Below are 26186 nucleotides of genomic sequence, written 5' to 3'. Positions count from 1 at the left end.
TCTTATGTGCAGCACTTTGTGACTCTGTCTAGAAAGGTGCTATATAAATAATATTTTATTTATTTAATGCCATTTTTGTCTCATGTTAGCAGCTTACTACACCTTCATCACCTGCATATTTGTGCTGTGAGAATGAATAAGACTCTCAGTCTCCATGTGTTCATTCTGAGTCCTGATCGAAGCTCAGAGTAATCAATCTCTGATCACAGATCAAATTCTGAGTTCTTGTTCAGGTTGAATGGGACGTGCAGTGGTTGGGAAATGAGGGTGGTCCAGGTGTGCACATGTCTAAGCGGGCTGTAATGTGTAAAGGTTATTTTCCCTGCAGGTGTAGTGCGCATGTTTTATGACTCAAATGTTTTTCTTTTTTGTAAATTTCAGCTTGTACCTCGTTTCCTGAATGTCTCAACCAAGTGGCTGTTCCGACCTGGTCTAAGACCTCAGGCTGAGAAAAGTGATGGACTACACCTTAAACTCACAGAGGGCACCGTGGCGGCGATTGGGATCATCAGCAGAGAAAATCCTCTAACGGTGTTCAAGACCAGCCGCTGGGTTCGAGACGCTGCGACTCTCTGCAGAGAAAAGACCTGAAGAAGCACACAGGAAGCTTAGACTGATTACACCACTGATCAGCTAATTACATACTGCTGACAAACTGACCTCTACGATGAGCAGGTTGGTGAGTCCCAGACAGACAGGGAGGATCCAGGTGGAGTCCGGTATGGTGAGGTCAGGGAACCACAGAGCACCTCCTGCTGCTAGCGCCCCCTGCAGGTCTGCAGGAAAAACAGAGGTCCTGGATCGGGAGTGGTGTAGACTACATCCTGGACCAGGTAAAAGTCACGGTACTATGCAAGACTCTTGAGCAGGTGCACCAATTTTTCGAAGCTTGCAAACATATAGGTAAATATATTATGCAGCCTGTTTCAGTTGTTTTTTCTCTGTACCTTAAACGTTTCTCTTACTTTTTTGTCTCTTATTTATGATATCAGCCTTTTTTTGTGCAGTTTGTCACGCAGTATGTCTGCTAGCTGAAGCTCCAGCTGCTGTATGTCGCAGGGAGGGAAAACAATGAGCACGTGAGAGAACTCTCGCTCAAGAGCACTTAACAAAAATACAGGAAAGTCAAAAATTTAAAGACATGAGGGGTGGCTCAAGACTTTTGCACAGTACTGTATCCTACCTCATAATTTTGGGCTGGGTTAGGTTAGTTTCACTTGGTCCATGTTCTTACCAGACTGATCCAGGCTCAGATTTCGGAGGGCCAGAGACAGACTGATCCAGAGTGGCAGCTGAACCCAGACCAGCAGACTGGCTTTGAAGGGGTGACAGTTATCTCTGATGTAGAGCTGAGAGACGATCCGCCGCAGGTTCTTCTTGAACTGGAACCTAGCAGGAGGACAGACTGACTGGTTCTATGCTGTCTATTGGATGTTTTTTTGTTTCTTTGAATGCATTTGTTTGTTGTTGTTTTAAGTCTGTTAGTTGTGTCTCACCGGCTCTCTCTCTCCGTCCAGCTTCTCTCTCTTGCTCTGACTGACACTTCATAGCGTAGTCTCTTAGCCAGCTCAGAGATTTCAGTCTGTAGTGCCTCCACCTGCACATCACCTGAAGGTTACTATGGTTAGATTCTGGGGGGTTGGTTAACAATAGTTACTTTTGTGGGTTTTTCATTGCAGGAACTAGGGGGCTGCTTTAGATCAAGCTTACATCTTTGCTCTGACCAATTCAATTCAATTCAATTCAATTTTATTTATATAGCGCCAAATCACAACAAAAGTCGCCTCAAGGCGCTTTATATTGTACAGTAGATCAACTGGAACTCTTTCGGGACATCTCACGGGAAAAAAAAAAGCACCTTAAATAAACGGATGCTTCTGATTGGATAAACTCAGAGGCAGTTGCAGAGTATTCCTCCAAAACATCCATCCATCCATCCATCCATCTTCATCCGCTTTATCCGAGGCCGGGTCGCGGGGGCAGCAGCCTAAGCAGAGAAGCCCAGACCTCCCTCTCCCCAGCCACCTCCTCCAGCTTATCCAGGGGAACACCAAGGCGTTCCCAGGCCAGCCGAGAGATATAATCTCTCCAGCGTGTCCTGGGTCTGCCCCGGGGCCTCCTCCCGGTGGGACATGCCCGGAACACCTCACCCAGGAGGCGCCCAGGAGGCATCCTTGTCAGATGCCCGAACCACCTCAACTGGCTCCTTTCGATGTGGAGGAGCAGCGGCTCTACTCTGAGCCCCTCCCGGATGGCCGAACTTCTCACCCTATCTCTAAGGGAGAGGCCAGCCACCCTTCGGAGGAAGCTCATTTCTGCCGCTTGTATCCGCGATCTCGTTCTTTCGGTCACTACCCACAGCTCATGGCCATAGGTGAGGGTAGGGACGTAGATCGACCGGTAAATTGAGAGCTTCACTTTTACACTCAGCTCCCTCTTCACCACGACGGACCGGTGCAGCGTCCGCATCACTGCAGCCGCAGCACCAATCCGTCTGTCGATCTCCGGCTCCCTTCTCCCATCACTCGCGAACAAGACCCCAAGATACTTGAACTCCTCCACTTGGGGCAGGAACTCATCCCCGACCCGGAGTGGGCACTCCACCCTTTTCCGGCTGAGAACCATGGCCTCAGATTTGGAGGTGCTGATCCTCATTCCCGCTGCTTCACACTCGGCTGCGAACCGTTCCAGTGCGAGCTGGAGGCCCTCACCTGATGAAGCCAACAGAACCACATCATCCGCAAAAAGCAGAGATGAGATTCTGAGGCCCAAGTTCCTGAAGGCTCTGGACGTTGTAGGGCTGTCCTGGTTGACACGCCTGTACAATGTTGCGTGGAGATCAGGGGCAGTACCCCTGGACTGGCAGACCGGGCTGGTGGTCCCCATCTTTAAGAAGGGAGACCGGAGGGTGTGTTCCAACTACAGGGGGATCACACTCCTCAGCCTCCCTGGGAAAGTCTATGCCACGGTGCTGGAAAGGAGAGTTCGTCCGCTAGTTGAACCTCGGATACAGGAGGAACAATGCGGTTTTCGTCCTGGTCGCGGAACACTGGACCAGCTCTTTATCCTCTCAAGGATACTTGAGGGTGCATGGGAGTTTGCCCAACCAGTCTACATGTGTTTTGTGGACTTGGAGAAGGCATTCGACCGTGTCCCTCGGGGTGTCCTGTGGGAAGTGTTGCGGGAGTGTGGGGTGTCTGGCCCATTGCTACGGGCCATTCGATCCCTATACAACCGTTGCAAGAGTTTGGTTCGCATTGCCGGCAATAAGTCGGACTCGTTCCCGGTGGGTGATGGGCTCCGCCAGGGCTGCCCTTTGTCACCGGTTCTGTTCATAATTTTTATGGACAGGATTTCTAGGCGCAGCCAAGTGGCGGAGGGCTTTCGCTTCGGTGGCCTCAGAATCCTCCAAAACATGATGAGGTAAAGTAAAGTAACTTAAAGGCAGTTAAAAGCTGACGTGTCAGCTGAGAGTCTCAGAGGCTTCCTTTTTCATTTCAGTTTAAAAGGACACGAGGAGGAGGAAGAGGAGGACAGAATTCATGGGAGAGAAGGGGGAAGAAAAAATGTCTGGATTCCTGAAATATTTCTTCTCTCTGAGGACAAACTACAGCCTGATCTAAGATCAGATGTAGAGACGTGGGAGCGCTGGACTTTCTTTTAAAAGCACAAAGATGGATTAGAGGCGGCAAAAACATCATGAGACCCTCAAACTCTGACCTGAGATCATGTGACCAGCATTAAGTATGTTGGATGAGTCTGTGGACACAAACAGACCTTTCCCCTCTTACTGACCAATCAAAGTATTTTAAACCATCAACATGTTTAAGTCTGCATTCACGTAGTGAAGCAGAAAGGGTCTGCACTCTGCACTCATCCGCCTCACCTACAGGCAGAAACAGGATCACACAGGAAGAACGAGCTGAAGCAGCAACCTTGTCATTGTCAGGTGACTCTGGTAACCACTGCAATGACACTGCACAGATGACCTTCAACAGCTACAACACGGTGGCTCTGACATCCCACCTGATGAAGATCCTGGAGCGGCTGGTCCTGGCTCAGCTTCGGCACCTGCCTACCAGCCTGGCATTGGAGCGGATGATGCCGTCATTCACCTCCTACATCGTTCAATCGCTCACCTGGAGACCGCTGGAAGCACTGTGAGAATCATGTTCTTTGATTTCTCCAGTGCCTTCAACACTATTCTTCCCACGGTCCTGAAGGACAAGCTGGAGAACTCTGGAGTGGATCATCACCTCACTACATGGATTCTGGACTACCTCACCGACCGACCACAGTATAGGGCTGTGCGATATGACCAAAATCTCATATCCCGATATTAAGACATCTATCGTCCGATAACGATATAAATCACAAAAATGTAACATTTTCTGTAAATTCTGTGAATGTCGGGCAGCTCGACTTGCATGAAGTGTTTCCAGCTGCGCGTCACGTACCTGGAGTCGAGTGTTTTAACCGATGCATGAAATGATACACTTTTAGACATAAGTTGTAACAGCCGCCGTTTTCTTTGTGAGTATTTATTACACAGTGTGCTGCGGGGAAAAGCCTGTTCTAACGTTTGAGTCTAAGGTTTATTTTTTAGCACCTGACGGCTCTTTTTTGCTTCTCATCCGTAAATACTCTGCATCTTTCACGTGATTCAGTTTATTTTGAAAAGTCTCAACAGGATCTTGAGCTTTATTGTGAAAGGTTTATGTGGAAAATAAACAAGCGGACACGAGGTGGTTTTAACGTCGTTGCTAACGACAACGCATAAAAACAAGCGCTTTTCTGTCTGTAGTGTGGTTATATTAAATATAAGAGAAAGAGAGAACTTTAGGAAATTAATATAACCACTACAGTGACCATCAAAATAATGAAAAAATATTGCCGTAAACAGTTTATTTTGCGACACCACGAAACAAACGATAGCGTAAAATGAAACGATAGACGTTTTTATATCGTCATCCGATATATATCCGCCTCGGACCGGAAGGCGTTGCAGAGGGTCGTGAAAACTGCCCAGCGCATCGCCGGAGCACCACTTCCTGCCATAAAGGACATCTACAGGAAGCGGTGTCTGAAAAGGGCTGGGAAAATCATCAGAGACCCCAGTCACCCATCACATGGACTCTTCACCCTCCTGCCCTCTGGGAGGCGCTACAGGAGCCTCCGGACTAAGACCACCAGGTACCGGAACAGCTTCTTCCCCACAGCTGTCAGACTCCTGAACTCTGCCTCCTGACATCTGACCCACGTTAAACTCATGGACTGAACATACACACACCCACAACCACTAGCACTTAATCACTATCACAATTATCCTAACTGCACTACTGTATAGTTCTGTGTGAATATCATTCTGTACATATGATAATTTTCAATCCTACAACTGTTTATAACTTGCATAGTTCACATTTCTGTATAACTGTATATCTCAGATTTCTGTATAGTTTTTATTTCATATTTATATCCTGTTCATAGCCTGTACATAGCTTGTACTCACTACAGCCTGTACATACTTATAGTTATAGAATATTCATAACATACTTCACACCGTGTACATTATAACATACCATAATAGACCCATTTCTGTAATATACTTACACATCTATATTATTGCTAATATATATTGTAATATACCTATATCACGGCTAAAGCACTTCTGGATGGATGCAAACTGCATTTCGTTGCCCTGTACCTGTGACATGTGCAATGACAATAAAGTTGAATTCTATTCTATTCTATTCTATATCGTTATATCGAACAGCCCTACCACAGTATGTGAGAACTCAGGGCTGTGTGTCAGACAGGGTCGTCTGCAGTATGGGGGCCCCACAGGGAACGGTTCTGGCGCCGTTCCTCTTCACCATCTACACTGCAGACTTCTCCCACAACTCCACCCAGTGCTTCCTGCAGAAGTTCTCTGATGACTCTGCAATAGTCGGCCTCATCACTGATGGGGACGACAAGGAGTACAGAGGACTGACTCAAGACTTTGTGGACTGGTGCCAGCTGAACTACCTCCAGATCAATGCCAGTAAAACCAAGGAGCTGGTGGTAGACTTCCGCAGGCACAAACATCCTCCACTGCAACCACTGAACATCCAAGGTATGGACATTGAGGCTGTGGACAGCTACAGGTACCTTGGTGTTCATCTGAACAACAAACTGGACTGGACTCATAACTCAGACGCCCTCTACAGGAAAGGGCAGAGCAGGCTGTACCTGCTGCGGAGACTCAGGTCGTTTGGAGTGGAGGGCCCACTCCTGAAGACCTTCTATGACTCTGTGGTGGCCTCAGCCATCTTCTATGGTGTGGTCTGCTGGGGCAGCAGCATCTCTGCTGGGGACAGGAAGAGACTGAACAGGCTGATCCAGGACCAGCTCTGTTCTAGGATGCCCTCTGGACCCAGTGGAGATGGTGAGTGACAGGAGAATGGTGGCTAAGCTGTCATCCCTGTTGGACAACATCTCCCACCCCATGCAGGAGACTCTGAGAGCACTGAGCAGCTCCTTCAGTGGGAGACTGCGGCACCCACGGTGTGGGACGGAGAGATTTCACAGGTCTTTCCTCCCCACTGCTGTCAGACTCCACAACAAAGACTTCAACTGATCAAACACATCCACACATGTGCAATAATACTAAGTGCAATACCCTCTGACAAAGTTGTATTTTTACTCAGTTGTATACAGCATTTGTATTCTATTTTTATCCTATTGTATATATTATTTTATTCTATTCTGTACAGTTGTGTACAGTATCTTATTCTTATTGTGTTCCAGTGTTCTCCAGTTTTTGCTATGTAACTTTGCACTGTCCACTTTCTGCTGTGACAAAACAAATTTCCCACGTGTGGGACTAATAAAGGTTATCTTATCTTATCTTATCTTGTATGTGAAGCCCTGCGCCACTGACCTTAGAGATGACAACCAGCTGGTAGGCAGCGAGCGGCAGAGTGACGAGTGTCCTCACTGACAGCGTCGCTACGCAGATGCTAAACCACCACGGCAACCCGCTCGCCTCCTGTACGCTCACCAGGAGCTGTTCACACAGGTGAACTGGGGTCGAGTCCGCCAGGCTGCTGTACCACCCACCTGCAGCATCGCTGCTGCCACCTGACAGGGCCCGCACACCTGACACGTGTGCCCCCCCTCCTGATCTATGGAGGTAGTTGCCAGGAGAGGAGGTGATGACAGGTGGAAGTGACTTCCTGTAGATCACAACTGAGCAGAATCCTCGTACAGGAAGGCTGAAGATCCTCGACGAGCCCCCCACACTTAACATGGTGACCCTCACAGGCCTGAAAGGATGACACAGAAAGGACGGCCGTAAAATATCATATGACTGCAACAGGAACCAGGATGGAGTGAAATATGGTAAATGGAAATATGAAGTCCATGTGTAGGAGACCATGCTGACGGGAAGGATGAGACTCCTCTTCATCTTCCATCATGAGCAGATTATTTACAGGTTATTACAATTGGTGAAGCAACTGTGAACTCGAGGTTTTTCAGTGATCGATTTATCGATGAGGAAACTTCCTCAGAGATCAGAAACATTTCAGGACTTCACCTGTTTGCCAACAAACAAACGTGAGTGTGACCGGTGGTCCAGGTCTGCTCTCTCCGTGTTGCAGACGTTGCGTCGTTTTCACTGGATGTCATCTCTGTTTCTGGGTCATGAGGTTTGACAAGACAAAAATGGGCTCCATCTGCAGCTCGTTCAATATTCTCATCAGATATAATATTCTCAATTTTTTTTTTTTTAATCAAGAAGTCTTCCACCTGGTCTCACAGCTCTGTCCTTCTGTAACTTAAACAAGCCAACGTTTTCCTCATGACACTACAGACAAAGCCTTGAGTTTACCTGCAAACATCCTGTTCACCTGTCAGCTGTTTAACACCTGCTGATCACGGAGAGTGGAGTATGTAAACGGGTCACACCAGTTAAACAAAAACCTGTGTTTTACTGTCACAGTCTGTGTGGAGAAGAAGAGAAAACTGCCTGTTTGTGTTTATTAAGCTTCATGTCAGGAGGAAGTTCAGCTCAGCTGTTCCTCAGGTAGCTGTGAAGATCAGCTGCTATTATTTGGCACAGGGGAAAGTGGGGTGATTTGGTTTTTGATTGTTTCGTCTGAACAGTTACAGTTAAGTCTGAAAACATTTCACAGATGTGTTAGAGATTTGGTAAGCTACACTGTGAGTCTATACTCAAAACTGTTGGATGATGCTTTTTTTTTTTCAAAATGGTGTTGTTGGGGTAATTTGTGCCAAGGGGCCACACTTATGAATATTTTAAACATATTATTTTATTGTAACTGTAGATTGTATTTTTTATAGTTTTCCACTGTGACATTCTTAATTTCAGACCAAAAACAGAAACAGACCATCATGCCACAGAGTTATAACAGAGAGAGTTTACAGAGTGAACGAGGTGGAGAAGGGAAGTCCATTCGTCAGGTGGCGAGGAAGATGAACATTCAGGATGACATTAAAACGATACATGGAGAAGAAGAACATGGATGGTGTAAAGGTGGATATGTAAAGCTAGCTCATATACACATAATATAACGTTTGTGCTTTTATTTTTGGTAACTTCCTGTGTGACCAGAAGTGAATGTTGCAAACGGAAACTAGCTTGATGTAACAAAAAGACGCAAGAAAACTGTAAACTACTGCTAAAAGAGAAAAGGGAGAGAAAAACATGGTTAAATTGTATAAAAATGAATGGTTCTAGCTACAGTCGACAGGGGAACAAGCTCTTACGTTGGTTCGTTGTCGGATACACAGCAAGGAATAATAAAAGTCATTCAACAACCATCAGTTCTGGCCTTCTCAGTTCAGCTGGATGCTACAGATGGAAATGCCATCAAGTATTTGACAAAACATCTAAAAGGCACTAGCAGCCTTTATATGTTCATTTCTTTGTGAATACTCAAAAGCCAGTTGATGGTCTTTGAATATGCACAAAGAAATTAGATTTTGATCCAGCTGGCAGGGATATCACATGCAAAAGCAGGTTTGGTTAAGTGTGCATTTATTAAGAAAAAGTAATAGAGAATATTCATAATTATTTCCCATAGAGAAAATGTGCATAAAAATATTAACCACATCACAAAAACTTCGTGGTAGAGCCAGAAGAGGGCAGTGAGTAGCATCAACAGCTGGGATGTTATGGAGTAGGCCAGATTTGTGAAGACAACTGCAGTTAATTTCATCTTCATTTGAATTTCATTTTGTTCTGAACATGTCAGAACTTTTTTATTTTAATAATCAATGGCACAGCTTACCCCATACCGCGTGCAAGTTGTGCGGCAAGACCACTTTTTTTCAGAAAGCTATATTTCAGATCCACAGTGATTGTTAGCAGGGATGCTCAACATCCTGAAATATGTGTACATGTTTTAGTTGGACATTACAGTCGCTTTAAAGTCACTTTAAGTAAAAACTGGCACAACTCACCCCACTCTCCCCTACATTAATTAAAGTCTTTACCTGTCCAGGTAAACATGTTTACTGCGTGAATACATCTCATGCGTTCTCCTGTTAACAGCTCGATATTGCAATCTTTAACATGACCGCACAGCGGAAACGTACCTGTGTGACGTCAGCCGTTAGGTGCTCTGTGCTCGGGGTCAGAGGCTGAATAAATTATTAAATCCCCGATTTTATTTGCTTATATCTGTTCTATCACCTTGGCGCCTCCAACCACACGCTACGCTGTGTCCCACGTTTATGACGTTGTACTGTTTACCACTTTGTGTCGGGTGAATGTGACGTCACTATGGGACGATACATGAGTCAAAAAGGAGGGGGTGAGCGAGTCCTGAGTGAATCGCTCGCTCTATGATTCAGCACAGGATGGAGGGGGTGAGCGAGTCCTGAGTGATTCGCACGCTCTATGATTCAGCACAGGAGGGAGGGGGTGAGCGAGTCCTGAGTGATTCGCTCGCTCTATGATTCAGCACAGGAGGGAGGGGGTGAGCGAGTCCTGAGTGATTTGCTTACGCTACGATTCAGCACAGGAGGGAGGGGGTGAGTAGCTCAAATGTGCTGTTAGCATGTTAGCAGAGCGATTGTCTTGATGTGAGCTTCTACTCAGGGTTTTTTTCTTCCAGTTCAGAGCAGAAATGTTTTTGTTAAGATACTGGATGTTGTGTTTTTCTCCACAATTTTAATTATAAGCTAGATATATTGCTGCTAACAGCAACAGGGATGAGTCAGTGAGTCAGTTGGGCTTGTGAATCATGATTCATGAGTCAGTAAAGTGATTCTCGAGTATTGAACGATTCGTTCATGATTCGCGCATCACTACTTCCGATTCCTGTATGGGCTCAAAATGTGGTCATAAATATTTTGTACTTGTAAATCAGTTTTGTACTTGTAAATCAGGATTTGTATGTGTAAAAAGAATTTGTGTGTGCGTAAAAAAGATTTGTATGTGTAAAAAAGATTTGTATGTGTAAAAAGAATTTGTGCGTGCGTAAAAAAGATTTGTATGTGTAAAAAAGATTTGTGTGTGGACTTAGCCAAAAAAACCCCTGCAAGTTACAAGTACGAATTTTGACCCTATTTTTCTTCCTGTCATCTGATTGGTCAATGTCATGTCAATCACAAATGTAACAATCCAATCAGAGAACAGATGGCTTTGGCTGTCGGAGGGGCACTTTTTTGAACTGCAGGTCCTTGAAGGGAATAAATGCCCTTTTACATGCCAACTCAGCGTTTTCCTTCATCACCACGAAGGAAAACAGTCTGTGGTCGTCTGAGTTTGGTGATTTTTGTGTCACAGGTCTACGTGCTTTATACAGGGACTTCCACAGCCTTTTCAACAGCGCTGCGGACCGCGGGGGGGGGCAGTGTTTTGGAAATGACAGTCTTCATTACAAAGCTTTCTTCGTTATGAATTAGCATACATGTTTTTATTGAACATTTGAAGAACTAGCAAAAAAACCAGAAACTGTTGTAGAGGACATAAAGTCAGAGATAGAAACGACAAGGAGCAGGTGCATCTAGTACAGGTAGAGCTGCTGCAAAAACCCACAGAGCTCAGCAGCCAGCGCAACAAATTCTGGATCCTTTGCTTTTAGTTAGCAGTTAGCATTAGCAGCACATCCTGCGTCCGATGTGAAAGGACCTTTATGCTGCGCACTGTGACTCACAGCAATGGTCCCGGGTCAGCCCTGACTTTGTGTTAAACTAATCCTAAAGTAATAATGGTATTTCTAACCACTGACATACCACAACTTTATCCTTTCAACAGCTGCTGAAAGTAAGGTGACCTAGCTGCTATCGGATATTTATATAGAGATCCTCCAGCTTCAAACTGTATTACCCTTCAAGGACCTGCAGTTCAAAAAAGTGCCCCTCCGACAGCCAAAGCCATCTGTTCTCTGATTGGATTGTTACATTTGTGATTGACATGACATTGACCAATCAGATGACAGGAAGAAAAATAGGGTCAAAATTCGTACTTGTAACTTGCAGGGGTTTTTTTGGCTAAGTCCACACACAAATCTTTTTTACACATACAAATCTTTTTTACGCACGCACAAATTCTTTTTACACATACAAATCCTGATTTACAAGTACAAAACTGATTTACAAGTACAAAATATTTATGACCACATTTTGAGCCCATATTCCTGTGTTTGACTACTGCAATCTGTGGGGGATGATCAGGAAAATGGGGGGAGACAGAAGAGACTGGAGTTATCCAATTCTTGAAAAGAATAATCGAGTAGCTGTTACTGATGGGGAAAAAGTTGATTTGTTGGCAAGTACTTTTGTTGATGTACATAGTGGGAGAAATTTATCAGAGGAAAGTAAACGAGGAAGAGAGAGAACTAAAGAAAGACATTTGACACTTTAGGGAGGAAGGAAAGTACTGCAGATGTAATGGGTTGTCCCTTTTCTATTGGAGAACTGAAAAGAGCTCTGGGCAGAACTAGGAACAGTGCTCCAGGGAAGGATGAGATATGTTATGTTATGCTGAAACATCTAAGTGATGAAGCATTAAATAAATTGCTAATGTTGTTTAATAAGGTATGGACAGTAGGGCGTCTCCCACATCGGTGGAAAGAAGCGCTGATTGTACCAATCATTGACTGTAGAAAACATGGACGACGCCACAGCTCCCCAAAAATGAAGCCAAAACGTCTCTATCACCCCCTGGTGTCTGGCTGCAGTATAGGTCATAAACCCCGCCTCCTCCATGTTAGCGGATGGGACTGGGGTCAGACTAAAATTAATTTATTCTCCTTAGATAATTTTTTTCCAAAGATTCTTTCTTTTGTTATCAATAGTTCTCATCATGCTCATTGATGTCCAAGGGGTCTCCTTTCCCATAAGTTTGATTCTAATTCCTACAGCGGCGATGTTAAATTGGGGTGAAACGTCATCATAGCAGCTTTGACTGGCAGCTGCAGTCACGGAGAAACTTGCGTATCTCTGTTCGGGAATAGCAGATAGAGCGTAGGCTCTGAGAGGAGGGCCAGTGTTTACGCTACGAAAACACGACCGAGTGTTTTAACCTGACAGTCTGAGGTGCTCTTCAGTAAACTGGACTACCTGACAGAAGGACCCGAGGCCCCGCTGCACTTTTTCGGTAAGTTAATCGTGTTTGTAAGCTAATCCATAACTACTGTCCTTAGCTATGTCCTGAGACCTAGCTAGCTAAAATGAGCACTCGGCTGTCAGGGTTCGTTTAGCTAATCTGTGCAGGTGAATGAATTTACTAAAGAAATCAAGAGAAACGTTCCGGGCTAATCAGTCACTAATTACTGTTACTGTACTTTTATTACAAGTATTATACTGTAAAAGCAACAGGCTGCACCCTGCTGCAGCTCCTGTGCAGAACTGAATATTAAATATGTGCAAACAACAGCATGTTTTCAGTCTCTTGCCACATCTGTAAAGACAGTAACATTTTTTTAAAAGCTTGTACTTCAATAACTCCTCATTAATCAGGAACTATGGATTAAAGTACTGTAGTGTACTGTAATACTGAAAAAATGTAAGAGAAGAACTTCAGATCCTGTGTGTGAGGACAGAAGAATCAGCTTTATTTCAATTTTGAGGGATAAAATTTATATTTGAGTTTGTGATGGTTCTGTTCTCTTTGTGATTACAGGAGCTGCCCTCAGATTCAGACCTCAGCACCACCCAGTGACAGCAGACAGATCATCCAACATGTTAACTGCAAAATGAACTGATGAAAACAGTACAAAGATTAAAGTACCACATGTGCTGTAGTGAAAGCTGCAGCTTTATTGATAAAGTTAAAGACAAAAAAACAAAAGGATTAATCACTCATGTAACTGTGTCACTATATATCAGCATTAACAGGACCTCAGTTTGTATCTCAGACCTGCACAGCTTCTGCTCTAAACACTTGATGTACTCAGCTGCATGAAGAGCATATGAGATTTTCTCTGGCACAATTAAATAAAACCTGATGAAGGTCAAAGGTCGTCACTTGTATGTTGAACTACAAACTTGTCATCTGGAATTCTTTCACAGTTTTTTGCAGATAATGTGTTATTTACCATAAAGTGATTCAGAGTTATTCATACCAGAGTAACCAGAGAGGATCATATTTTTAAATATATAACTTTCTACAGGACTGAATATAATATCTTTATGTAAAAGTCTGGAGCCTCTGGGGAGTATCCGAGTATTTATAACATTACACAAAGCAAAGGTCTCCATCACAGTGTTCATGAAATGCTGGGTTTATCCATCTCCTGGGGCGGGCCTATGGAGGAGTGCTGAAGATTTCCCTGTGAGGGAGCTGCTGGTGAAGATCATGAGTCCTGCTTGATCAATGCGATGAGCTTCAGTCTTCCTGGTGTTTCTTAAATGAAGCCTCTTTCAGTGGGTCAACAGAACTTCTGGCACAGGACATCTGTGATGAAAGAAAAGGAAGAAGTTTCTCCAAACCTCTGGACCCAGGAAACCCAGCTTGGTCCTGGTGGTCTCCCTCACTAGTTTCTCTCCAGGGTGAATGTAGCTGTTGATATAATATGGACTCTGTTATTAAATGAAAAGAACAAATTAGACTACACTACTGAAACGTTCTGCTGATGTTTTTAAAGTCTCCATGTTACCAGGCTGTAGAGGGCTCTGAAGATTTAAACAGTTTTGGATCCATTACACTCACAGTCTTATGTTAAAATCTCAAAGGACAGCATTATATTTTTGATATTAACAGTAACTCTGGGCCTCTGTAGAGTGTGCAGATGATCTCATCGCTGTCTAAAAATGGATAAAAACAAACATAAGAAGTGCTGAATCCTTCAATAACACAGACTATTGGAGTAACAGGTGTGTAGCATCGCTAACTAGCTAGCAATAAGCCTCCAACACAGTGCGTATGCTAGCGGCTAATCTAGCTAACGAATTAACAACAGAGTGATTTTAGAACTGTAAGATGATAAGCTGTGCGTCTTTTTTTATAACAGTGACATGTTTGTATTTACCTTAATTAAACGAGTCGTCAGTCGCGGTAAACCAGCAAAAAAACTCGAGCAGCCGGGCTACGTAAAAAGTGTAGGGGGGCGTGTTTGCGGTCATGTCCAGCGGGTGTGTGGGCGGGAGCGTTACACAGTCGCTCCACCTCAAGTCACTACTGCGCAGACTCTGGCTCCAAATTTGCAAGATGGCAGCCTCCACAAGCGGGATATTTTGGCTTCATTTTTGCACAATGGTAGGAGGCGGAGTCGCGTCGTCCATGTTTTCTACAGTCAGTGGTACCAATAAAGAAACCAGGGAAAGACCATAGCGATCCTGGAAATTATAGGCCCATTGCTCTGACTTCCAATATGTGTAAACTAATGGAACGGATGGTGAATGAGAGATTGGTTCACTTTTTAGAGTCAAGAAATGTCTTAGCACCCTATCAGAGTGGTTTTCGTAGAGGAAGAGGGACGATGGATCCTGTCTTATGTCTGGAAGATGATATCAGGAAGGCGCAAGTTAGTAAAGAGGTGGTGGTTGCTGTCTTCTTTGATGTAGAAAAGGCATATGATATGCTTTGGAGAGACGGTCTACTGATTAAGCTACATGAAGCAGGGGTAGGAGGAAGTATGTTTAATTGGATGTTAGACTTTTTATGTGACAGAACAATTCAAGTTAAAATAGGGTCGCATGTTTCTGAGCCGTGTGTGATAGAAAATGGAACTCCTCAGGGAAGTGTAGTTAGTCCAACGGTTTTCTCACTTATGATTAATGATATTTTTAAAGATGTGTCTGGTAGTTATGGTAAATCACTTTTTGCTGATGATGGAGCATTATGGGTGAGGGGGAAGAATGTTGACCATCTCGTCCGGAAACTTCAAGAGGGGATAGGTAAAGTAGAAAAGTGGGGTGTAGAATGGGGTTTTAAATTTTCTGTTGAGAAAACTAAAGTAATGTTTTTCACAAATAAGAAAATTGGGGGAAATAAACGCTTATACTTGTATGGGAAAGAGTTAGAAAGGGTGGATTGTTTTCGTTCTTTGGGTGTGGTTTTTGACAAGCGATTAACTTGGAAACATCACATAGAGCATGTTGTGGGGAAAAGAAAAAGGTTCTTAATATTTTGAGGTGTTTAGCGGGACTGACATGGGGTAGTAATTTTGCTGCACTTAAGAGTATTTATCTCACGATGATTCGATCAAGATTGGATTATGGGTGTATATAGCGGATTAAAGAGACAAGAGGAGGTTGTTATCAGTAGAATACGAACGGGCCACTGCTTTTTAAATGGTACTCTTTTTAGGATAGGTAAACATCCGACAGGGTTGTGTGATGTGTGCACTGATATGGAGACGGTTGAGCATGTACTCCTTAGTTGTAGGAAGTATGCAAGTCACAGGAGGGTGATGTGGGGTGAAATGAGTGGTGGAAGGGAACTTACGTTTGAACAAGTGGTTAATAAGTTAAGTCATGGTGAAGGGAAAGTGGTGGTTTTTCGTTTTTTGAGAAATACTGGTCTCATCAAGAGGATCTAAGGACTCAGGAGTGACGGACGATTAACAGCCAGGAGATGGCAGTAATGCAACAGTTTTGGATGCAAGCTGCCGTTAAACTTGACTGAAGACGATGAAGAAGACTACTGCAATCATGGCGGAGTACAGCCAGACTGGCCTTCTGGCGGCTCTGCTCCTCTTCACGGCGCTCACCCTCCGGGACATTTATGTTGGAAGGTCGAGCTCGCAGAGTGGGCACCAACCGCCCGACAACTCGGCCGTCTTCCCGGACACGGAACCGCGAAAGCCCGCTAAGGCGGCGATCTACAGCGGCCCCGTACTGCGGTTCCAGTACTGGTGAGTTAACACAGAAGCTAACAGAGGCTAGCAGTGAGCCTCCGTGAGAATGACCGAGGTGAAGAGAAAATAAAGACAGGGTGGGTGAAAATCTAAAAACAAACCATCGACGATACGAGTTAAGTTAGCGTGATCTACAGCGCCAGCGCTAACAACTAGCGGTGAATACTTGTCGTTAACGAGCTTCGGGTAACCCAACTTTGCTCATTTGGTCGGTTGGAATTTGGAGACTACCCGGATTTTGTTGGCTGATCAAGTTCGAGTTGCTTCGCTTCTGACCATCTAATTGGACACCTTAAGGCAGGTGTTCTTGTCTTCAACGTCAGTCTGTCGGGAAAAGAAAAAAATACACCTGATAATTGATCGGCTAATGTTATTGTGTGTGACAGTGTGTGTAAGTGTGACAGATTATGATCACCTAACAGATGTGCTTCTTTCAGTATCTCCTGAGGTTACAGTAAAGTCTTCCAGGATTACTCTCAGGCCATCAGCCAGGTGTACCCGGACATCCGCATCCAGGGCGAGAACTACCCTCCCACTGCCTTCAACAGGTGAGGTGCTCCGTCTGTAAACTCTGTCCCCAGCCTCTACAGCTGTGTCTAACCTGCCTCCTCCCGTCAGGTGTGTGGCTCAGCTGATCTCGTACCTGAAGCTGCTCTCCATTTTGGTTATCGTCAGTGGTCAGAACCCCTTCTTGCTTCTCCACCTCCAGACGCCACCTGCCTGGACCTGGAGTCAGAACAACAAGGTACCAGCACTTAGCAGATAGCACATGTGCATGGCTCTGTGATTGGCTGTTTGTTAGTGGTTCTTGATTGGTGCAGCCTGAGCCGCTGTTCAATACTGATAATGTTTAATCACCAACTGATGACACATACAGGCAAACTCCACCCACACTGTGGTTTTAGGTGGGACTTACTAATGACAGTAAATCTACCATTCCATCAACACGCCGGTCCACTGTTTCCATGTCAGGCTTTGCCTCTCCAAAATGTGAAATGTACACGCTTGCAGAAGTTGCAGTAATCTGCAGTACCAGCAGAGGGAGTCGTTTTATTTCAAGCCAACATGAAAATAATCACAGCAACGTGTTTAAACAGACATTTACATGGAAATACATATTAGCCTAGTATAATGGATTTTGCTGATTAAGGACCCTGGAATTAACTTGATATGTTTTTTGCTCACTACTGACTTGACTTTAAATACATTAGCTCCCCCTGCTGGTAATCCAATTTTTACATGGGTGTGTAAATGGACACAGTGGACTGGCGTGCCTATTACACATTTTGCCGTGACATCAGAGCTACTGGAACATGCCCACCCGCTGTGAAAAAAACATTACTGGAGTCCTTTGCTCTCCAGTCATCCTTCAAACATCTGGAAGTTTAACTTATCCAAAGAGCCAGATAGTCGCTGTGCTATCTGATGCACTAATCAGTGCTGGTTATGGATCCAACAGGTGAGCTCAAGTCTCTTCACTCTGAAGCCCTTTTTCCATTAGTGCCTGCTCAAATCAACTCTGCACGGTTCACCACTGTTTACAGGGTTTTGCATCAGGTCACAGTACCTGGTACCAGGTACTTTTTTTGTTTTTGTGACTGCTCTCCCAGGATTCCAATCGATCCGGGCAGGTACTAAAATGTGACATCGTATGACTGCATGCCACTGATTGGCTGGTCAGTAGTATCGCTCGATGTGTCTGAGAGCGCGTCACTCACGAAAATCTAAACCACCATTTTTTTATTTTTTTTTTTAAACACTTGGGAACGATGAAAAGGGCTACAAAGACAACGCTGTGGTTCCCGAGTCTAATGAAAAGGCACAGACTGAGCAGTAGTTATATCATTGCTTCAACGCCCACCTTTGTTGTAGTGTTGCGGGAAACTCGGGCGTGTTGCTCTGACCACACACTAGGCAGTAATGGAAAACCAGTCGCTCCGAGTCGTGGCGAGTTGATCCGAGTGGGTAGTAGTGGAAAAGGAGCTTGACAGGCCAAATCTCACCAATCCCGGTTTCTCCAGGCTGTCAGTGCAGCTCATTTAAACTGAGGAATGATTTAAATGACCTTGGAAAAACACTCATGAATAGACTGATGACTGAGGTTATGGTGTGATCAGAGCGCTAGCTTGTAGAATCGTCTGCCTATCCTGCTGCTGTTACCACGGTAATAGGTGCTGTTTACTGATTACCATGGTAACGGACACTGTGCTTCTGTTGCAGATCTTCTCCTGCCTCATGGCCTTCTTCCTCTGTAACATGATGGAGACTCACTTCCTGTCCACTGGAGCCTTTGAGGTCACACTAAATGGTGAGTTCTGATTGGACCAGACCTTTGTGTTAACATCATGCTTGTGACACAGTTTCAGTACTACAACTCAAATTACTGCAGTACTTCACGCTTGTCTGCACTAAAGTCAAAGTATTCAGAGTAATAAACTGTCAGTCATCAGAAACAGAACAGCACTTCTTACTGTAACCAATTACATCACTGCTGACCTCACTTCCTGCTGTAATGCTGCCTGATCTGTACCAGAAACCCAGTTTATTTACTTATAAGAAAGTGCTCATACTTCCTGTCACTCTGACAGCAAGCTCTGCGTACATGTCTTAGACATGATCTCTGCAGAACGCACTCTTTTCTTTGTGTGAGTTATTAAAGAGAACATGTATGTATTCAGTCTAATTTCTATCCTGGAGCTCTGCTCAAACAAACTGTATGTGAAGCTTGATTTAAAAACAAAAAACATTCACAGTGATAGGGCTGTTCAATATAACGATATATATCAGATGACGATATAAAAACATCTATTGTTTCCTATCACGCTATCATTTGTTTCGTGGTGTCGCAAAATAAACTGTTTACGGCAATATTTTTTTCATCATTTTGATGGTCACTGTAGTGGCTATATTAATTTCTTAAAGTTCTCTCTTTCTCTTATATTTAATATAACCACACTATGGACGGACAAGCGCCTGTTTTTTACGTGCTGTCGTTAGCAACAACGACGGTAAAACCATCGTGTGGCTCCGCTGTCCGCTTGTTTATTTTCCACATAAACCTTTCACAACAAAGCTCAAGATCCTGTTGAGACGTTTCAAAATAAACTGAATCACGTGAAAGATGCAGAGTATTTACGGATGAGAAGCAAAAAAGAGCCGTCAGGTGCTAAAAAATAAACCTTAGACTCAAACGTTAGAACAGACTTTTCCCCGCAGCACGCTGTGTAATAAATACTCACAAAGAAAACGGAGGCCGTTACAACTATGTCTAAAAATGTATCGTTTCATGCATCGGTTAAAACACTCGACTCCAGGTAAAGGACACAAAGCTCGAAACACTTCATGCAAGTCGAGCTGCCCGACATTCACAGAATTTACAGAAAATGTTAAATTTGTTTATATCGTGGTCGGAACGATAAATGTCTTATATCGGAATATGAGATTTTGGTAGTCAAAGGAGTTTGCGAAGAAAAGCGTCTGGACTTCTTTAAGTTGCTTGAAGACGTTTCACCTCTCATCCGAGAAGCTTCTTCAGTTCTAAGGTCAAATGGTGGGGACTCCCAGATTTAAACCCAGTGGGAGTATCCCCCCCCCAAAGAGGGACAAAAGGACCCCCTGATGATCCTCTAATCGCCTGAGGCGATCGGCTCAGGCGATTAGAGGATCATCAGGATCATCAATATTGCCGTAAACAGCACCTAGTGTCCAGGGCATGGAGGCGCTACCAGGAGACAGGCCAGTACATCAGGAGACAGGCCAGTACATCAGGAGACAGGCCAGTACATCAGGAGACATGGAGGAGGCCGTAGGAGGGCAACAACACAGCAGCAGGACCGCTACCTCTGCCTTTGTGCAAGGAGGAACAGGAGCAGCACTGCCAGAGCTGTGCAAAATGACCTCCAGCAGGCCACAAATGTCTGTCATGTCTGCTCAAATGGTTAGAAACAAACTCCATGAGGGCAGCATGAGGGCCTGACATCCACAGGTGCTTACAGCCCAACACCATGCAGGACGCTTGGCTTTTGCCTGAGATCACCAAGATTGGCAACTTTGCCACTGGTGCCCTGTGCTCTTCACAGATGATGGCAGGTTCACACTGAGTACATGTGGCAGACATGACAGTCTCGAGATGCCGTGGAGAACGTTCTGCTGCCTGCAACATCCTCAAGCATAACCGGTTTGGCAGTGGGTCAGTAATGGTGTGGGGATGCATTTTTTGGGGGGGCTGCACAGCCCTCCATGTGCTCGCCAGAGATGGCCTGACTGCCATTAGGAATGAGATGAGATGAGATCTCATCTCATTAGAAAATCATCAGGTGTAACAAAGGCAGAGATGTTAGAGGCACGTTCAGTTAAAGGGACCTGCCAGTAACCTTTAAGAAGATCTAACTTGGTGACGTACTGAGCAGTCCCAACACTGTCCACACAATCCTCAATTCTTGGGAGAGGATGTGAGTCAGCCACAGTCACAGAGTTCACCTTCCGGAAGTCTGTAATAAAACGGGGCGAGCCATCTGGCTTAGATTCCACTATACAAGGTGAGCTCCAGGGGCTTTGACTGGGCTTCGCTAAGCCATTTTGCAGCAAATAGTCAGCCTCCTGTCTCATGAGCAAGCGTTTATGGGGGCTGGCTCGATAAGGATGCTGCTTAATAGGTTTAGCTCCCTGAACATCAATATATCTTCTCTAGCACTGTAGTGCTAGAGCCCGCCTCAACTACATGCAGATCAGAGTGTGCCAGACCACTCACACCATTGGCTGCTGCAGGAGCCTTGAACATGACGGAGATGAGATGAGATCCGTAGAGCCCTTGTGAGACTATAGGCTGGTGCGGGTGGCCCCGGGTTTCTCCTAATGCAAGACAATGCTAGACCTCATGTTGCTGGAGTGTGTCAGCAGTTCCTGCAAGACAAAGGTATTGATGCTGTGGACTGGCCCGCCTGTTCCACACCCCTGAATCCAACTGAGCACATCTGGGACATCTGGGACATCATGTCTTGCTCCATCCAGGAGTTGGCGGATGCTTCAGTCCAGGTCTGGGAGGAGATGGCTCAGGAGAAAATCGGCCACCTCATCAGGAGCATGCCCAGGCATTGTTGGAAGGTCATACAGGCACGTGGAGGCCACACACACTACTGAGCCTCATTTTGACGTGTTTTAAGGACATTACATCAAAGTTGCTTCAGCCTGTAGTGTGATTTTACACGTTTAATTTTGAGTGTGACTCCAAATCCAGACCTCCATGAGTTGCTATATGTGATTTCCATTGATAATTTTTGTGTGATTTTTGTTGTCAGCATATTCAACTATGTAAAGAACAAAGTATTAAGAGTATTTCATTCATTCAGATATGGGATGTTTATTTTTGTGTTCCCTTTATTTATTTTTTTGAGCAGTGTATTTTTCCGAAAGACACTTGCACTAGGTGATGCTACACACACACGCTAAAAACTGTGAACACTTATTTGTTAAATCAGCTTTACAAATGGAGTTAAATCTGACAGTTTCTTAGAGCAGGGCTCCATGGTGTGATTTTTTTTTTTCTTTTCTTTTTTTTTTTTTTTTTCTGAAATCACGCAGAGTTTCATGGTGTCAAAAAAACAAAAAAACCCTCTTATAATATCTATAAAATGCACTACCTGTCAAACGTTTTCGAACACCACAACTACACCCATACCAGAGAGTACTGCATGGTGCTGCAGAATGCTGTGGTAGCTGTTCTGGTTCAGGGAGCCTCTCACTCTGTACCATTCACTGACCCTGGATCCAGCAAACAGCCACACACTGTGGAACCATCCTTTCACCTACTCCACGGCCTACAAAGATCCTGAGTGATGAAACGAAGAGTCCAAATGTTGATCCATCAGTCAATGATACCTTCTTCCAGTCTTCAGTAGTCCAATGTCGGTGTTTCATGGCTCAGACAAGCCTGTTTGTCTTATTCTGACGTCTGGCTTTCTTGCTGCAGCTCGTCCTGTCAAACCTGCAGGTCAAAGTCTTCTCTTCACAGCTGAAACTGAGACTTGCTTATTACGACCACTATTAAGCTGCTTGAAGCTGTTGTCCTGTGAGTCACCTATATCACAGCTGTTAACTCTTTGGATGCTGAAGGAAACTGGACTCACTGACACCTTGACTTTCTTTGCAGTCTCTCTGTTGGACAGACCGACATTTATAAGTGTTATGATGGTCTGTGTCTCTTCCACTTAGGGCTGTGCGATATGACCAAAATCTCATATCCCGATATAAGAATTCTATCGTCCCGATAACGATATAAATCACAAAAATGTAACATTTTCTGTAAATTATGTGAACCTCGGGCAGCTCGACTTGCGTGAAGTGTTTCCAGCTGCGCGTCATGTAGCTGGAGTCGAGTATTTTAACAGATGCATGAAACTATACATTTTTAGACATAAGTGGTAACGGCTGCTGTTTTCTTTGTATTTATTACATGGCGTGCTGCGGGGAAAAGCCTGTTCTAACGTTTGAGTCTAAGGTTTATTTTTTAGTACCTGGCGGCTCTTGTTTTGCTTCTCATCCGTAAATAATCTGCTCTTTCACGTGATTGAGTTTATTTTGAAAAGTCTCAACAGGATCTTGAGCTTTATTGTGAAGGGTTTATGTGGAACATGAACAAGCGGACACGCGATGGTGTTACCGTCGTTGTTGCTAACCGCAACGCATAAAAACAAGCGCTTGTCCGTCTGTAGTGTGGTTATATAAAATGTAAGAGAGAGAGAGAAATTAAGAAATTAATATAGCCACTACAGTGACCATCAAAACGATGAAAAAACATTGCCGTAAACAGTTTATTTTGCGACACCACGAAACAAACGATAGCGTAAAATGAAACGATAGACGTTTTTATATCGTCATCCGATATATATCGTTATATCGAACAGCCCTACTTCCACTGTTATTCTCGCCATGTTTGTATCAACACACTGCTTTCTGCAGTACAGTACTGTTCAGCTGTTGCCCATGAGGGTATGGTACCACCGTGTGCTCCAACACTGCTTCATGCAGACAGAGGGGGAAGTAATCCAGACAAGTTGGAACACCTGTAGGAATTAGTAGCACCAACTTTCAAGGCTGATCAACCTCCATTCCTGCAGCTTTACATTGTTAACTCATGTTGTGCTCCCTGGAAAAAGGCCTTTTTGTATAATTCTGATGTGTACATTAATTTTCATCTTGGGTAACCTTTTTTTTTTTTTTTTTATTAACCTATGGCAGTTTACCACTTACCTTTGTACCATTTCAACCTATTCACTGGACTTGAAACAGATGAATTTTGATAAATAACTGGAAAAACTGGGGTGTGTGTATAAATAATAATATAGTAAACCAAGATATTTTCACACTGTAAGCAGTAATTAAACATCAAGTTGTAGTTTGTACAGTAAATATAATAAAACAGCAAACACCTTTTATATTTATGTAAAGGACTTTTATTGGGAAAGGAGAGATCTGTTCCTGTGTGGAATCTTAAGCAAATTAAGATTCCACACAGGAACAGAAGGTTCATGAATGAGCTGAAGTATTAGCTCAGAGAGTGATGAAGGCCTGTAAACCAGAATAATCGAGTGTGCGATCAGGTTTTACGGTGTCTGTCCAAAAGCGGTGAGCTCAGACCGATACGAGGAGGCACATTGCGTGTTGTTCAATATAGTTTTATTCCACTTGAAATCTGAAAAACAATGTTACAAAGCCTGGAGGTAAATATGGTGTTTGACAGCGCTCCCCAACCCCCGGGCCTTGGACCGGTACCGGTTCGTGAGTCGTTTGGTACCGGGCAGCGAGAGTTGAGGCTCAGGTGTGAAATGTGTGGTTTTCAGGGTTTTTATCGGTTTTCAGCGTTATTTTGTTATCGTTTTTACGTGTGTTATGAATAAATCTTCTTTTTTTCAGTACCTGTACTAGTTTTATTTTGTTGTATTTATCCGCGACACCTTAAAGGTCGGTCCGTGAAAATATTGTTGGGCATAAACCGGTCCGTGACGCAAAAAAGGTTGGGGACCACTGGTGTAGGACACTCTATGCCCCCCTTTAGACTCAGCCCTGTAGGGATCACTGGGACGGAGAGTGGGCCGGCCGCCGTCAGCCTTCAGCGAGCTCTATAAATTAAACATTATATCAGACTCAGTTAACAGTTCATCTGCATATTTTGATGTAGCCTTACTTCTGCAGCTTTACTGCAGATTTTTCTGTAAAATAAACGGCGATGGGTGGAGCAGCTACAAAGTTTGCTGTTCTCCATTGATCAGCTGTTTCCAGGTTTCAATGGTGACTTCAGGAACAGCGCTGCTGTTTCGGAGGCTGTGCTTTCTTTCTTCTCACCTGAGCTCACCGTGTCGGTAACGCCTCTGCCTCTTTACTCTTCACGTTGTATAAACAGACTCCGCCTCCATGTTAAACTGTGCCAGCGTCATCATCGCTGCTGCCGTTATCAGTGTTTTCGGTTTAACACAGTTGATTATTCACACACTGCTCATAGATACACTTCTGTTGTAGTCTGTAGTCAAAGTTTATTGGTCACATATCATGCACTGTGTGACATACGGCGAAATGCTTATTGCTGTGCAATTCCCGCCCATTAAAAATATTCGAATAAACTCAAGAATCAAAATGATGAAGGTGTGCAGATTGATGTATTTATTTTGTTATTAAGTGTGTGTACAGTGACGTGATACGAGAGACACCAGATCAGAAGTATGTTGTTGTTGTTATTAAAGTGCCGTCCGTTAAATGAAGAATCGAGGATTTTTTTTTAAATAAGAAAGTTATAATTGGAGTTACTCGATGAATCGTTGCCGCCCGCCTCTTTAAAACTGTGGATGACGACGAGCTCAGAACACGAGGGGAGGTAAGAGGTGCGGCCCGCCTCTGGATGTTGTAGTTTCACCATACGAGTCTGAGTTACCTTCTCCTAAACAGGAGGTGAGGGGTCATTTTTGAACTGTACAAACACACCCAGATTTCCTTGTGGAGATCAGGTAGGGACATTCCTGTGACCTCATTTCCTGGTGTAACGCTTTCTGTCCTCCCCTCAGATGTGCCCCTGTGGTCGAAGCTTCAGTCTGGTTACGTCCCGAACATCCAGGAAATGTTTCAGATCCTCGACAACCACATGAAGATGAACCAGGTGGATCACATGACCTTCACCTCCACTTAGAGCTGCAGGTGAATGCACATCAAGTTAACTGCGCAAAGTGACGAGACTCACAGGAAGTTTGTGTGAACTCGGCAGGTGCGATCAGATTATCAGCTTCACCTATCTGTTAGATTTTCCTCGTACTGATGCATGGAGAAACGCCTGACAGGTACAGACTCACCTGTGACCCCAAAGACTGAATTTAGTCAATTTAAGAGGAACAAAAATTCGGTCCAGTCATCCTGATGAGACGGGTGTGACACCGAGACAGGTGAGGCAGAGGCGGGGCCAGAGTTTGATTTACAGACAAACATTTCTTTAAGTGCTTCAGGGAGTATGTTTTGTGAGAGGGTCTCAGCTGTGCTGTATTCAGGTGTGTCTCTCTCTCATTACCTGTTCTGTGTCCAGGTGCTCTGGCTTGCTAGGCGTTCTCCTGATGGCGTTCATGAAGGGCGGGCCTTAAAACAGATTCTGAAGGGCCCGGCTGGATGTTCCTCGCCATGAACTGAGCACTCCCTCTGCACCGGCTCACCTTCAGCACTACAATACCAGAAAGCACTGCTGGCAGCTTTGTGCTAATTAGCGTGTAGACAGGAAGTAGATGGCTGTTTATGTGAAGCTTTTATTGTGAAAATAATAAAATGTTCAGGTCTGTTTCCTGTTTCCTGCCTGTTTGTGCATGCAGATCGAGTCTTTTATTCACAGCATGTTTTCAG

The 26186-nt window shown here is 44.4% G+C and overlaps 2 protein-coding genes across 5 annotated transcripts in view; one reads left to right on the top strand and one right to left on the bottom strand.

Annotated features, from left to right (window-relative positions):
• The window catches only part of cox18 (cytochrome c oxidase assembly factor COX18), an 18956-nt gene extending 2093 nt beyond the window's left edge, over window positions 1–16863 (bottom strand). Inside the window, exons 1-7 of one of the 3 annotated variants that reach the window (XM_025898602.1) lie at window positions 16732–16863; window positions 16548–16640; window positions 6923–7307; window positions 1497–1597; window positions 1235–1389; window positions 661–776; window positions 480–587 (exon numbers count right to left, since the gene is read on the bottom strand). In XM_025898602.1, the coding sequence (XP_025754387.1) occupies window positions 480–587; window positions 661–776; window positions 1235–1389; window positions 1497–1597; window positions 6923–7291 (849 nt within the window). In that variant the 5' untranslated portion in view covers window positions 7292–7307; window positions 16548–16640; window positions 16732–16863. Of the gene's footprint in view, window positions 1–479; window positions 588–660; window positions 777–1234; window positions 1390–1496; window positions 1598–6922; window positions 7308–9501; window positions 9552–9603; window positions 9780–16547; window positions 16641–16731 lie in introns of those variants that run through there. The other 2 variants (XM_019346935.2, XM_019346933.1) reach the window with 2 other exon arrangements.
• Window positions 16060–26126, top strand: selenot2 (selenoprotein T, 2). 2 transcript variants are annotated; one of them, XR_001223353.3, is made up of 7 exons: window positions 16060–16313; window positions 16754–16864; window positions 16935–17061; window positions 18537–18624; window positions 25370–25499; window positions 25602–25741; window positions 25879–26126. XR_001223353.3 is itself a non-coding variant. In XM_003458670.5 (6 exons), the coding sequence occupies exons 1-5, from the start codon at window positions 16090–16092 to the stop codon at window positions 25489–25491; spliced, it is 672 nt and encodes a 223-aa protein (XP_003458718.2). In that variant the 5' UTR covers window positions 16061–16089; the 3' UTR covers window positions 25492–25499; window positions 25879–26126. The 2 variants fall into 2 exon arrangements, 1 of the variants encoding a protein (XP_003458718.2); XM_003458670.5 differs by lacking the exon at window positions 25602–25741 and having other exon boundaries at window positions 16061–16313.
• The last annotated feature ends 60 nt before the right edge of the window (window positions 26127–26186 follow it).

This window comes from Oreochromis niloticus, linkage group LG2 (genome assembly GCF_001858045.2).
Source record: "Oreochromis niloticus isolate F11D_XX linkage group LG2, O_niloticus_UMD_NMBU, whole genome shotgun sequence".
NCBI lineage: Eukaryota > Metazoa > Chordata > Actinopteri > Cichliformes > Cichlidae > Oreochromis > Oreochromis niloticus.
Note: the sequence above shows the minus strand (reverse complement) of the source record. Positions and strands in the feature narration are given on the sequence as shown.